At 37.9% G+C, this 14,597-nt stretch overlaps 1 protein-coding gene across 1 annotated transcript in view; it reads right to left on the reverse strand.

Moving 5' to 3' along the window:
• Window positions 1–8,685: 8,685 nt before the first annotated feature.
• The window catches only part of LOC124595031 (NADP-dependent malic enzyme-like), a 107,331-nt gene continuing 101,419 nt past the window's right edge, over window positions 8,686–14,597 (reverse strand). Inside the window, exons 10-11 of the mRNA XM_047133592.1 lie at window positions 9,710–9,833; window positions 8,686–9,568 (exon numbers count right to left, since the gene is read on the reverse strand). Of these exons, the coding sequence (XP_046989548.1) occupies window positions 9,435–9,568; window positions 9,710–9,833 (258 nt within the window). The 3' untranslated portion in view covers window positions 8,686–9,434. The remainder of the gene's footprint in view (window positions 9,569–9,709; window positions 9,834–14,597) is intronic.

Here is a 14,597-nt window from a genome sequence, read left to right on the forward strand (position 1 = left end):
AGTGTGCTCCTGCCGAAGTATCGGCAGTTGTCGACGACGTCACCCGGCTGCATTCCAGTAAGTTATTTGAACAACTTATGAGAACTCCTTCAATTCTCCACGTTCATCGACCTTCAGGCATTCGCGTACTTCACAGCTGAAGATTCATTGTGGCTGTATGTTACTGGAAGGCCGATTCCGTTTATGGGGATGCATCGTTCGTCCAGCTGCTGCAGCTTTCTTCCCCCTTTGTGACATGCTGTGCTGCTGCGTCTTGATGTTGATAGGAAACCGTCGGTTAGGTGTTGTTCTTAAACAGTTTGTTAGCTAGCGTGGTTGTGGACATTCACCACAGTTTTTAAAGGTGTTCTGGTGGAACAATGTTACTTAATATGGCTCGTGTTGTATTATAAAATATGATTTGATTGATTTGTGAATAAGTAATGATGCCCATATGGAAAGGGAGATGAAATCAACGCCACGTGAAACCATAAGATTATTTGATGCTGGGTACTTAACTATTGTTCTAGTTTTAAATATATAAATGAACACGAAATGTAAATGGTCTGAGGTTTTCCAAAGGTAATTTAAATAATTGTTTCGCAATGCAAAGCATTCTGCATTGAAACTGTGGCAACCATTGGGCCTGAGGACAGCTGCAAGGCGGCAGGCCCTCTGGCCTCTTCAAATACTTATTAAGGGCTTATCTTCAATTCCTAAAATCTGAATTTGGATACACGCAAATTAATGTCATTTCGCTACCGTATTACACAGTCATGCATGGTGGGTAATAAGATGTTACGTACCGGCATGTACATGGTTGAGAATAGGAAGCATACAGATTGTAGTTCTATTCATTTCACGTAGGAGAGGAGCAGAAACTTTTGGGTGTTGAAGAGGCCAACCGTTCCAACAGCGACGAACGGTCAGAAGGCATGGGAAACCGGTCACTAGGAATGGCGGACAGAGTCCCGACCCTGGCTGGCGGCTTTCTCTTTTGATGTTGGGTCTCAGTGGTCAGAGCGGCAGAGGCTCGCTAGTTTTACATTGGGTGGGGGCAGTTTTCTCCCGAAAGCCTCATGTTTTCGGCAGGAACGCTCGAGATGTCTGCTACAGCTGTGTTATTATTTGTGGCGTTTCGGGGAAATGGACGCTGAGGTCAACGGGATATCCAACAGGACTATGCCACAAGTAGCAACCTAACACATTCCGTTGGCCCCAGGTTCCCGTGCAATCTCCTGACGGAGGCTCTGATAGGCTGCTCGATTGTTAAGTGAACACACATTTGCAGTCGCCATCGGGAATCGATGGGAAGGACTGGTGCCTAGGTTGACGTAATATGGTAGTGGGAGTCTAGACTAATTTGTTGTACGACCATAATTGCGAAATCCTTGTTTATTGGCGACGATTGGCCGAGTTCAGGCACAATGGAATAATTGGTCTCGGGGAGGGGGGGGGGGGGCAGGGTGGAAGCTAAGCTAATTTGGGATTGTTGGTTCCTGAGCGCCGCAGGAGTCAGTAGAGTACTTTGCCACGCTTGCTGCAGAGTAATTTCATTTGCAGAATCACTTGTCCAGCCATCCGGACAAACACTTTTTTTTTTTTTTTTTCGCGCTTCGATCGGTCTCCAAGGTGGGGCCCTCTCCATGCAGCGACCAAAGCAGTAGCCATACTGTCGGTAATATACGCAGCTCCGGTCTGTAAGGTTCAGTTGATTTTTCAGCCACCAAGAATTCGAACTGAGGTTATTGGGCCGTGACAGCAGAAGAATCACTTTAACCCCTTAGAGTTAGCCATTTATTTATCGATATTATACATTTCAGCTGTTCTCTTTGCTCCTCCTTCTTACAGTAGAGAAGCACACTAAATTCCATACAGTGTAGTTTGTACTAGGTTCTTTCCAACACTTCTATGAAGTGGGGAATTCTTACATGTTTGGGTTACTTTAATATACAAGGTTGTTCCTCCTACAAATTCAAAATCAGTTTTGTGTTCCAGTTAAAGAAAATAAATGTAAGTGTAAGTTTTTAGGGCGGAATTTATCTGTTAAATAGTCACAATCACCAGAACCCTCCCCATCATCATTTTTGGAGGGAAACATTGAATTTAATTTAATGAATAAATTATATTAGAGGCTAAACACCCCATATAAGATTTATATCAGAGCCATTGTTATTTCGCTTTACGCACCCAGAATCAACATAAACCCACTTGGGTGTGATTTGCGTGATACTGTGATTCTGCCTCCGAACTTGCATATCAGTTAAGGGTACCAAGATTGGAAATAAGAGATAGTTATTGATAGATATTGGAGAGCCTTGCATTAGGAGTCGTGCCCTACAGATCATACTGATACAATTTAGTTTCGTTTTCTCAACTCATCTGTTACCTGATACTCTTTTTAGATCCGCGAGAGATTTAAGCTGGCGGCACCTATGTGCTAATCCTTATCTTTTATTTAGCGAGTTACATTCCATGGTGACTCACCGTTTTGTGATTTCTGCACCACATTCATGATGATTGTCGTAAGCCAGCACTGTGAACAGTGACATTAACTTCTATAAGATTTCTTTTTGAGTCTGTGTTATTTTTGGAGGGAAAATTTCTTTCATTATTGTCTCGAGGAAAGAATAGTACATTATTAGATCCGTTCTTGCTTGAAATAGTGTCGTTGTTGTAATGTCATTTAGTTCTGAATGCTGAAAGGAACGCAAATCGTACAAATTCTATTAACACGCTGGAGCAATTTGACGACAGGGGTGGCACCTCTCAGGGGTCGAGATGGTGTTCAAGGAATACGGAGCAGACAGATCCAGATGCCACTGTTTTTCACCGCTCTGAGACTGGTCATCAACGGGGAAAACGCTCCATTCAGGATAACGCAAATTCCGTTGAGCCACACCTTAGGGAACCTGTTGAAGTCATTGTAACAATTTGGAACCCATTGCAAACAGACAGCATACAGGTCAGTCAGTCTTCGCCAGCATACTGTAATAGCGCGCAAGAATCCAGAGTTGGCTTTCCTGTTACCTGTATGGTATATGAGCTACCGTGGGATGCTGTTTTAGCTCTTCCCAGAGAGATGGAAAGAGAAAGATAGGAAACAGATAACAGAATGGAGGAATCAGAAAGAAGGGGAAAGAGAAGGCCGAAGAATTTCGTAAGGAAATTCTCAAAGCGAAAATAAATAGGAATGAGCAGAGAAGAGAAGGGATGAGACTGAAAGACACGAGATGAAAATTTTAAAGACCTTTGGAAACGAATTTTCACTGAATTTAGTGAACTCGGGGAGTAGATGTTGAAAATGGCAAAGACGTGAGCAGAAGCAGCCAACTGCAGTTGGCACTGAAACAGACTTAATCAGAAGGGGCAGGAGCCAAGAAGGTAGCTGTCACAACAGCCGGTAGAGCTGTGCATCCGAATCAAACAGTGAATCAGAACACTAAGACCTTCACCAATCGACTAAGAGAAGGTGAGGTAGTGGTCAAGCATATCTCGAATAAAGACACAAAAATAGATGATCGAGTAGCTCACTTTGAGCAAGCGTTCAAACCAGTCACTGTAAGAAAAGATGTAGAGGAGGCTGTACGATTACATGGGTCACCCACGGTTCAGTCCTTATGATGTATTCAGGTTTAAGCGGCAGCCCACACAATTCGAACAGAGACACGATCAATGTACACTCGGAGATCCATTCCGGACAGACGCTAGAAGCAACACCAGACACCCTTAGCAGTAGTTCGGGTCTGTAGACATCACGTAGAACCTGTTCAGATATCAGAGTCAATGAGATAGTCAAGCATGGAAGGAACACCCATGTTTGATCACAAAACACTTCTTATCAGTCCTGAAATTTCAGAACTTCAAGGATTTGACTGGGACAATTCAGCAAGTCACTCCCCTCTTCATGGTCACTGAATGCGAAGCTGCAATTTGTTTGTACTCACAAGGAGGGTGTTTCTGTGGAAAAAATAAGAGTCACTGCAGAACACTGCATTTCCTTCAACAAATTTATTGACGCTTTTCCTGCCACATACTGGTCGCGAGAAATGCAAGACCGCATTAAGCAGGACATAATGATGTGGCCAGATCTAGAAGCATCCAGATACAAAAACCCTCTCAAAATGTTCGACACACTGCTTCGAAAAAATCAGTTCTAAGACTTCCCATGTAGCGCATCTGAGATAATTTGGTTTTGTTACAGCAATCTCCCCACCTACTACCAGCAAGTTTAGGTTGGAAGATATGGTGACTACATTGAATCATTTAATTGTTTGCAGCCTGAATAGGAACTTGTGTTTCACAAACAAAAATGGAAGAGAAAGGAGAAGGGCAAATGAAGGGTATACTCAGCAACCCCCGGAAGAATAACAAAAGGAGCAATGAGTAAAACGAACTGTAGCTTTGTGATGGGAAAGAGTAGCACAGATGGACCATAGGAATCAAGAGGACCAAGCCTATGGAGCTGAGAATGCCCGTAGGTTTGATAGAAACTGGCACCAACTAAAGTATAGCCAGCAGGGAGACAACCGATGGGGCAGACAGAACTGTAATAACAACAACGGCGACAGAATAGAACTTAATGGTCTGAACCCATCCAAAGGACTACACCAGCAAAGTGAGAATCACAACTGAAGCCAGATATCAAACCATTTCTAGAACAGGAACTTCATCATTTGTTATTTTTATTTTTTTTGTTAGTATTGGGTTTGATCTTCTAATTTTTGTGACTTTTTTAATGTATTACTATTTGTAGCATAGCGTCCATATTACTCTCTAGAATGTTTGTTTTTTGTTGTTTTGTGTGTTTCTGTTGGCTTCATTTTGTTGTTTTGTGTGAATGACAGCTGCGTGTCAGACACCATCCCTGGATATATTCGTGCATATGTTCTCAAAGTCATTGTTTTCTGTTATGGGCAAATATCTCGATGTGTCCCAATGACCCTGCACACTTGTAGCGAGGATGGGCGCTTTAACCACTTAAGCACCCAACAAATATTCCTAGGATGGACTTAATGCACTCACAGCTCTCATTCACAGAAAACAAAAACAATTAGGTCAAGAAAAACACACAAATCAACAAAAAAAGAGAGCAAAAAGAAAACAAATAGACTAATTTGTTTTCTCTGTACACACATCAAACTCGTTTACAGTGTCTGCCATGTTGATGGAAGTGGTAACCAATATCCATTCTGTTCTGTTTTTCTTTTTTTTTTTTCCACAGTGTATTTGGGAGAATTGTTACAACCATGTCCACAGGTGCTGTCCTCACGGAAGAGAAGCGAAGAATAGAACAGAAAGAGGCATGGGCCTGACAACGAAAAAAGGAGAATGGGAATTGATCATAGTCTACTCAAAAAAAAACTGGAAATATATACATAAACAAAAGAACAAATAATTATATAGATAATTTAAGTTACATTACTTACTTATCAGTTATACTAGGATAATTACAAAAGCTTATTCAATTTAATTAAATGTGTGTCAATTTTTCTATGTGTGGTAATTCGTCAGGATAGTTTTAGAAGTAGGTGGTGACGGGTAACATTGGATTTCTGATTTCGTTAGGCCTAGTGATAAGGATTACTTTAAGTTAGTCCTAAAAGAGCCCCCCCCCCCCCCAACCATTTACTTTTAAGTCTTTACTAGCACAAGGTGGGGATTGGTACACTAGGTATGACACACCATAGGATTAATCTGCATATCATAGTCATTGTTAGATACCTGTAGTACAGAAATTAGCCTATTCATGTCTTGTGTCAATCAGTGTATTTCTTTTTGCATCTCACAAGAGTGAGAAATGCTGAGGTCCATAGTATGTGTGGTTCTTTGCCTTCACACACTTGTAAATTTGATATTTGTAACTACGCTCAACAACGTTTTACAATATTTGTAAGGGTTGTTGACAAAACATCAAAATAACTTTTGCTGTTGGTGAGAAGGCATGACACATGCATGTACTTTCAAAAGAATCTGCATGCAGCATTTCTATGTCATATGTCATCTGCAGAGGGAACCTCAGACTTTGCGTTTGTTTGTGTGTGTGTGTATGTGTGTGTGTGTGTGTGTGTGTGTGTGTGTGTGTGTGTGTGTGTGAGGCCACTATCAGAGACTGTCATGGGCCCCAGTCTATTTAAGGCTAGCCAAGCTACTCTTAGCCTCTGTTCTCTATGTGTATTGCTACAGCTCTTTGTGCACGTTATTGGCTCCTGCTGAATGTTACTTAACTACTGTGTTCAGGTTGTTAATGCTTCTATGGAATTTTGTTCAGCCTACTGGTTGTGTTGTACATACACCTAATTACAACGTATTTTACAGAGAAGCAAGGTGAAGACCAGAAATATAATTTAATACACCTTACAGTTTAGTGTGAAAGAGGTAGTTAACATTTATTTAATACTTTTTGCTCAAAGCACCCTCTTCCTCCACTTTTGTTCAGACCAGTGAGAAAATTGGGTAATGCATTGTTATATGGTGGGATACATATCAACTAATTACAGTTCTTACAAGAATATCACATAAGGTATCAAAAACTGATCAGTATGAAATATCTTCAGGATGCTTTGCTTCCATGTAAAGAAATAAGTAATGAGAGAATGTGATCAGCATTTGGTCATTCACTGTCCAACAACTCATCTCCTTTCTTTCTTATTTGAGGTGTTGTGAAACAAAAATCTAAAAGCTTAATGAATGCTATTTGCATGAGGGAAATTCAGATAGGTGATGGAATTGAAATGACAGACTCAGATATGTATGAGATATTAGAATAATTATTCAAGTAATTTAGCATACGGAGTTTAACTTAGCTTACATAGCCACGGGAACAAGAAGGGAAACAATTCTAAGACAGTAGATAACACATCTTCATTTCTTTCAGTTAGAGGCATTTACAAGGCAGAGACACAGATTGAACAGTAATCTTAGTCAATAAAAATGAAACAAAATTCTATAGCAAGGAAAAAAAAAACTTAACAAAAATCGATCATTGTAATTATGAATTGATACAAATCTCAGTTTACTCCAATGGCAATCTTTTACAGTGTGTGATGATTAACATCAGTGGAAGGTATGAGTCATACACTTATCTGATTGTTACTCCATGACCAATTAATCTTCAGTGTGTCTTGGCCCAAAGGCATCAAGATTGCTGTTGCTCATTGCAATTCTTTCAATAGCTCAGGCAAAAGTGGGATATAGATCCATTGTCTACATCTAAGATTTTATTTACTTATGGGTTTACTAGAGACTGTCATCTGAATTTTCATCAGCTGCTTGTATAGACTGATGAAAATCACCATGCAATTGTGAAAAGATGACATGAGCACACCTTCTCAATTAATGTATTGGAAGCAGGCTTTCTCAAAAATACTACAGATGTGTTTTATGCATGTCAGCACATACTACAACAAACGGATCAGTTTCAAAGAGTGTGTGATTATTTACATTGAATGCAGGAGAGTGCACTGCTGCAGATGGACATCAGATTGAGCTCCTCGTATGAACAAGTGTTCAGATCTCTAAAAGGTATATTTCTAAACGCATGATTATTTGTCCTGTTTTCTCTTATTGTGTTAAGCACTACCACTTCTCGAAATATTCGACATTTTTAACACTGTGTAAATGTAATACAGCATCTCAAAAGTTGATTAGTCCCCATTTCAATAAAAGCGCATGAATTTTGTTTTTCTCCTGATTATAAAGTACAAAACAAAAAAACTGAGTATCAGGTTTTTACTTCAACCTGGACTCAGTAAACTTAGTAGACTTTGCAACTTTTTATTACTAAATAAAAAACTGTTGTTGACATAGTAATACTGGTCTTGTTACAAAAGCTTTTGTAAAAAACTTTTGTACCAATTGCTGAAATGAGAATAATGTGTTTGATACCAATAATTCCTTAATCATTTCAGAACTGGAATATCTTTTGAAAATACTGATGAAGTTGAACATAACACATATGATAAACATAGTGCTCAAATTTGGCTACCTAAAAGGTATTTAAAATTTGAATGTAACAAGTGCATGCTTAGTGGTTCTATTTTCATTTTATGAGTACACTATACAGTTTACATTATCAAACATTAAAAAAAGTGTGCTCTGAGAACATAAGGCCTGAAATCTGACTATTATTGTACAAAAAATTATCTGCCAGAATTGCCAGCTAGTACTTACCTTCAGGACCTGGAATATCAGCAATGCTGCTAGACACGTATAAAAATACATGACCCAAATGTAGTGAAGTTCCAAAAGTTATGTTAGTATTGTGTATTAGTTAGCAGTACTGATATCTCACTTCTTGAAGCTAGTAGCCACTAGCATTTTAATTTTGTATTATTACTTTATCGTTTTCTGAAGCAAATTTCATTGTGATATGGTTAATATGGTGTATGTTTAACAACAAAGTTAAGTTTTTATGATAGTTATACATATGTTTTATTCAGGTAGCTGTTCAGTTATGTGTAAAAACAGAATAAATAAAATTAGCTGTGCAGTTAAAAATAAAATCATAGAACAGTTGTGTAATTTTTTTGTGCAAGTCTTTTTGTGCTATTTCCTGTCTTTGTACTGCAGAATAGTGTAGTTGCAGCTCTGAGAAAACAAAGAACATTGGTTCTGTTTCTTTTTCTTCTGTTCATTGCATTATTTCTAATTTGCATGAAATATGATACAATTTATTTATTTATTTACATATTTATTCACACTTTATAAAGAATTATTAATGAGTATAATGACATTGTGATAACAAATAAATATAACTGTAAGACATAAAACTTCCTCTTCATTCCATGACAGAACTGCTTTTACTAGTTTTCATTACTTTTCCTTAGTTGTTTGACAGTGGGTATATTTGTTTATTTTAATTCAGAGTGTTCAGTAGAGATGATCAATATTTCAGTTATTCACAGCAATTGGGAGGAAATGAAGGTGATGAAAATTCAAAGAATGGAAAAACTAATAAAAGCTGATATTTAAAGACAGAAATCAAGTGGATAAAATTACCATGCAGCATGTTTGAAACTGGGTGGTGTCATTTTACACTGAAAACTTTCTATCATTATTATTATTATTATTATTCCTTGCTCTCTCTCTGATCAAGTATATAACTTATTTAAATGATGGGATTTCTGTCTGAAAAGTAATGAAGGTAGCTTAGAGATTAACATCTTATCAACATCATCATCATTACAAACTGTTGTCCTTAACAGAGACAACTTCACCAAGAACACTCTGTTTAATTACTTTGTTAATACTAAAAAATGTATACCAGTAATATGTTTCTATTTTCTATAAAATACTGAAAATGGAGAAAAAGTGCTAAAACGATAAATGTAGGAATTATCTGCTCTCTTTGTTTCAGGTCTTTTCTATCCATCTGTCCACAATAATTGGTTCAATACAGTTGCATTACAGGTGTGTTTTAAAGATATGAATATATTTGAAACACTCTAATTATGTTACTGACCATTCGTTATTTCAGTTTTTGGCCATGCGTATGTAGTTGGTATTGAAGATGTATAATTGAAGTCATAGATCTGTGCTTTGATGAAGTTCTCCAAGTTTTCTGGCTGTGGAAATGTTGATGCAACTCCTGAAATAAAAATAAACGAACATAAAAATATACAGTCTTCTTTTCATAAACATAAATCAAAGCAATATGTTGGTCACTGCCTCAACAATTTTACAAGCTTTGAGCAAAATCTTTTTAAAAAATGATGTAATATGTTCTCACCTGTTTTGTATCCAAACTTTGCAACTTCCACAGCAATTCTAAATGAACACTCATGGATGCTATGCAAGGGTGGATAAAGGCTACCTCTCTCTAAATCAGAATCATTGACAAAGTTGGCCAGTGCCTGTAAATAACCATTTTTTGTTGGCAGATAAATTAGAAAATATAGGTACACAGTCAGAAATGATTGAAAATAATATGTATTGCTCTTTGCATGAGGCATAATCAAAAGTAAAGGCCTTTGCTTATATTTACAGGTTGGCAATTCAGAACAGAATTGCATGAATGCAACACTACAAATTGTTTACAGAGCCACAGAAATCATATGACTATAGGAGTAAGCAAACAACAAAATTGTTTCTATTGCTATCTGCAAAGTACAGGGCAATTATAATTAAAGTTAAACTTTCAAACCGCTGTAGAAATAACACCACTGGTCAGAATGACATCAAATTGCAGCGGGATATTACCAGAGAAGGGGGAAAATGTATAGCAGGAGAAAAATAAATAGTCACAAAATGCACCAATAGATGGCACTGTAAGCACCATAATTTAAGAGTGGTCGACTACAAATGACAAATGAATCACACAACAAAGCCTATGGTATACGTTTGATGTTAAACAAACTCTACTACTCAGTGTGCATGGGTGTACAGATGTGATACTGTTAGTTACGTAAGCCTATCCACCAAGGCAAGTTCATATCACAACATATGGGAAAAATCGGTTTTTGATTGTCCTGAAGCCAAAAACTGCATAAAAAGCACCAATCACATCAATTTTTAATTGCCCTGAGGCCAAAAACCGCTTAAAAAATATCAATCACATCGGTTTTCAACTGTCCTGAGGCCAAAAACTGCATAGAAAACCCTAATGAAAATCAAATCAGATTATTGATTGCTATGTGACTGGTACAAACCACGTTCAATACGCTATCCACCAGTTTCTGCAACAAGTTGAAATCAAGAAAGAGCATGTTCCACAACTGATCGAAGTGTTTCCAGGGTCACGTTCAGTATGTGTTGCGCAATGTGGGCCTTCAATGGAGCTAAGTTTGCGATTGGGACACAGAATGCAACATCTTTCAGATAGGCCCACAGACTGAAGTCACATGGATTAAGATCGGGTTAGTGGGACGGCCAGGTTGTAGGGAAATGGTGGCTGATAATTCTAGCATTTCCAAATGCTTAACTGGATTTGCAATGTGCAGAGGTACACCATCTTGCATAAAAATGATTCCACCCACAGATCCATGCTGATGGAGAGCTGGAATGATGTGGTTGTGCAAAAGACACTCATATCACTTACTAGTGATGATACAGGTAACAGGACCAGAAGCACCTGTATCTTCAAAAAAATATGGCCCTATGATAAATGATGCCATAAAGCCACACCACACAGTGACCTCTTCAGGATGAAATGATACTAGTTGATTTAGGTGTGGATTTTCCATTGCCCATATTCAAAAATTCTGTGTATTGCCATATCCAGCTAGATGGAAGTGGGCTTTGTCTGTCCACAAAGTCTTCCATGGTCAATCATTGTCCACTTCCATGTGAGCAAGAAACTCTAAAGCAAAGGTCTCTCTTGCTGGCAGGTCAACAGGAAGCAACTCGTGTACATGGGTAATTTTGAATGGACAGCAAAGAAGGATGTGTCATAGGATTTTATGCACTATGCTCATGGGTAGGTCCAATGTTCGGGCAATTCTCTATGCACTACACATTTGCACACCACCACTCGTCTCCTCCTGCATTGCTGTGGCCACTGCATCCACTGACATCAAATCAATTTGTTTCCTCCCTCTACCAGGTTGCACACCAAAAGAACCTGTGTCTTTGAATTCCCAAATCATTTTCTCCAGACCCAAGGCAGTCATCAGACCAACACCTTTGTTTCAAACCCTTCAGTGTTCAGAACTTCTGCAGAACAATGTGTACACAGTCATCATTCTTGTAATACAGCTTTACAAGCAGAGAATTGAGACAGTAATGGCAAACGTTGCAGACATGAATGGAGGAAAAGCCATGTACTCGGTGTGTTTATACCAACTTCAATTGGTCATGCCCATGACAGGTTTTTTCATTTATGTATTCTGACACATACAGCACCATCTGTTAATCAGTTTTCACACTATTTTTTTCTTCTGCCACACATTTTCCCCCTTCTTCAACAACATTCCGTTGCAATTTGATGTCATTCTGACCAGTGGTGTTATTCCCACATTTTGAAAGTTTAGTTATAATCACCCTATATAAGTTATATGCTATCATTAATACTTTTCCTTTTTTGTGCAGAAAGGTCTACAGCTATTCAGATTCACCAAAAGTTGTGACTAATTTATGGATCTACAGTAACGAATAAAGGAAATGTTAGACAATAATGAGAGGACTTCAAAAACAGCCATACAAGTGAGTGTAATAAAGACTGCAGTGGCGGGTCAAGTATCCACAGTGACAAAATTATGCAATAGGTGGACCAAACCCAATGATCTGACTAGTGATTCATGACTGGTGATGAACTCTCCACAGTTCAATATTGCACAAAAAAAAATTGTTGAGGGCATATCTTTACTTATGTTGAAATGGAATCTGGGTAAACAGAAAACTCTCAAAAAATTGTGACATGCCATAAAAATTGGTGTGCAGGGAATTTTTGTCCAGGAGAACTATTCTCCATGACAATGTGTGGGTGAGAGTCAATACTTCTGTTGGGAATTTTTCTCTATCCTGAGTACAGTCCCCACCTCGCACCCAGTGATTAATAACAGTGTTCTTGCATTTGAAATAAAACAAAGGCTTGGTGGACAATGGTCTGAAAATGACAAAGAACTCAAAACTGCCACTGTCAACTGGTTGAGTTCCTAGGCAGAGTCCTTCTGCACAGAGGGCTTGTAGAAGCTAGTGTAAGTTTACAAAAAATGATTATGTAGAAAAGTGAAGTAGGTTTATAGGAAACCAAAACCAAAAATAAATAATTTTGCTGATGAACAAATATTCTTCATGACCAAAGCTGCTTTCTCAGTTACATCTCATACAACAAATACAACAATCAATACTTTGGCCATGAAATGTATGAACCACAATGGAATTTCCATGTGCCAAAGTGACACATCATTGTCATTACTGTTCCACAGCAATGGCCTCTAAATTATGGGAACTCTATTACAAAAAGCAGCTCCTAGTCACAGAGAAGAAAACAGCTAAGCAGTTGTTGTGTCACATTATGCTTCATATCATACAAAATTTCTGTACTGCAACCAACAAACTTGTTGCAAGATGACTGTCAAAACACAACCACTTGATTTACTTACACAACTTCCACACATACAGAATAAACCACTATTAAATCACTGGAAAATGAAGTCAGTGATCTACTGAAAATTCAATACATTGATAACATGAGGGGGACCCACAATCACATGACTGAGAAGTGTGTTAGGTTTTCCATAAAATGACTTACGAATTTCTCACTGACATTCACTTAATGCTAACTCAGCGGTTGAATATACTTGCATGATACACATTTTGAATTCCAAAAAGTACTGGTGAAGAGACATTCATTATTGTGCCTATGTGACTTTTACACTCCCAGTATGCCAACACCTCTGGCTGCAATGAGACCATTAACAGTACAATGACATTCTTTTGATTGCCAACTGATTATATTTTATCACAAATCAACCTTCAACTTGTATCTTCCTCTTGAAACACATACTGGATAGAATCATTGTGAACAGTACCTATAAGTTTATGTTTTAATCTCAAGGTTGATCTACCAATGGGTACAGGTGTTATGTGCATCTCCACCCACACATTTATGAACCTATAATATATTAATGTGCAGTGGTGATGAAGGTTGTCCTCTTCAAGTATCCTGTCTTAGTGTTGTGATCCAATGAGGTAAAACCTTGTCTTACAATATATAGGTTATGTATGTGTTTTCCTTGAATGTTTTAGAATATGCCTCTTTGTTTTCACATTCACCCAACATGAACCTAAGTGTATAATTATAGAACATGCATTCCAAGTTTCTCATTCCCCAGATGCCACAACTAGCCAATAACATAACAAAGTGGGAACATAAAGTGAAATACAGTTTCATAACACCTACCCCAGGGAAAGAACCACAATGTTTTTCTCTGGTCAGGATTGTTTTATGTGCAACTTTTTGATGCTGTGCAATGCAAATTAACTATTTTAATTCCTTACCACTAAATTATTATGCTTCATTAAAAATAAGTTAAATATATTGGGCACCAACAGTAATATTAGTATATATATTAATATATCTTAAAATGGAGAATTGTTTATTGAAAAGATTCTTCCTGCCAGAATATAATGTCTGACAAAAAAAGTGAAGCACCCAGAAGACATGGAGAATATCAATGTAACTTTGTGCGTGTACACACCATTCACAGTAAGATAAATGATTTGAGCTGTAACTCTCTGTGACAGTAAGAAAGCCACCAGAGTGCATTAGTGTTGTTACCAGGCCTGGTAGAATATATGAGGTGTGTGAGAAAAGTAATGAGACTGATTTTTTATTTATCAAAGTTTTTATTTTTGTCCTGTTCAAAATAGTTCCCTTCAGTAGCAATACACCGACAGAGTCATTGTTCCCAGTCTTGGTAGCAGTCTGAACTGTTCACATTAACACACTCTTTGCCCTATTTTCCTATTCATAATGAATCCTACTCCTGTTATACCATTTTCTGCTGCTGTTAATATTACCCTGCTCTCATCTGCACAGAAAAGGTTTTCTTATTTTCATTTCACTTCACTGACTCCTACTATATTTAGACTGAACCTCTGCATTTTCCTTTCAAGATTTTCTAGCTTCCCTACCACGGTCAAGCTTCTGACATTCCACACACCGAGTCATAAAA

Source organism: Schistocerca americana, chromosome 2 (assembly GCF_021461395.2).
Source record: "Schistocerca americana isolate TAMUIC-IGC-003095 chromosome 2, iqSchAmer2.1, whole genome shotgun sequence".
Lineage (NCBI taxonomy): Eukaryota > Metazoa > Arthropoda > Insecta > Orthoptera > Acrididae > Schistocerca > Schistocerca americana.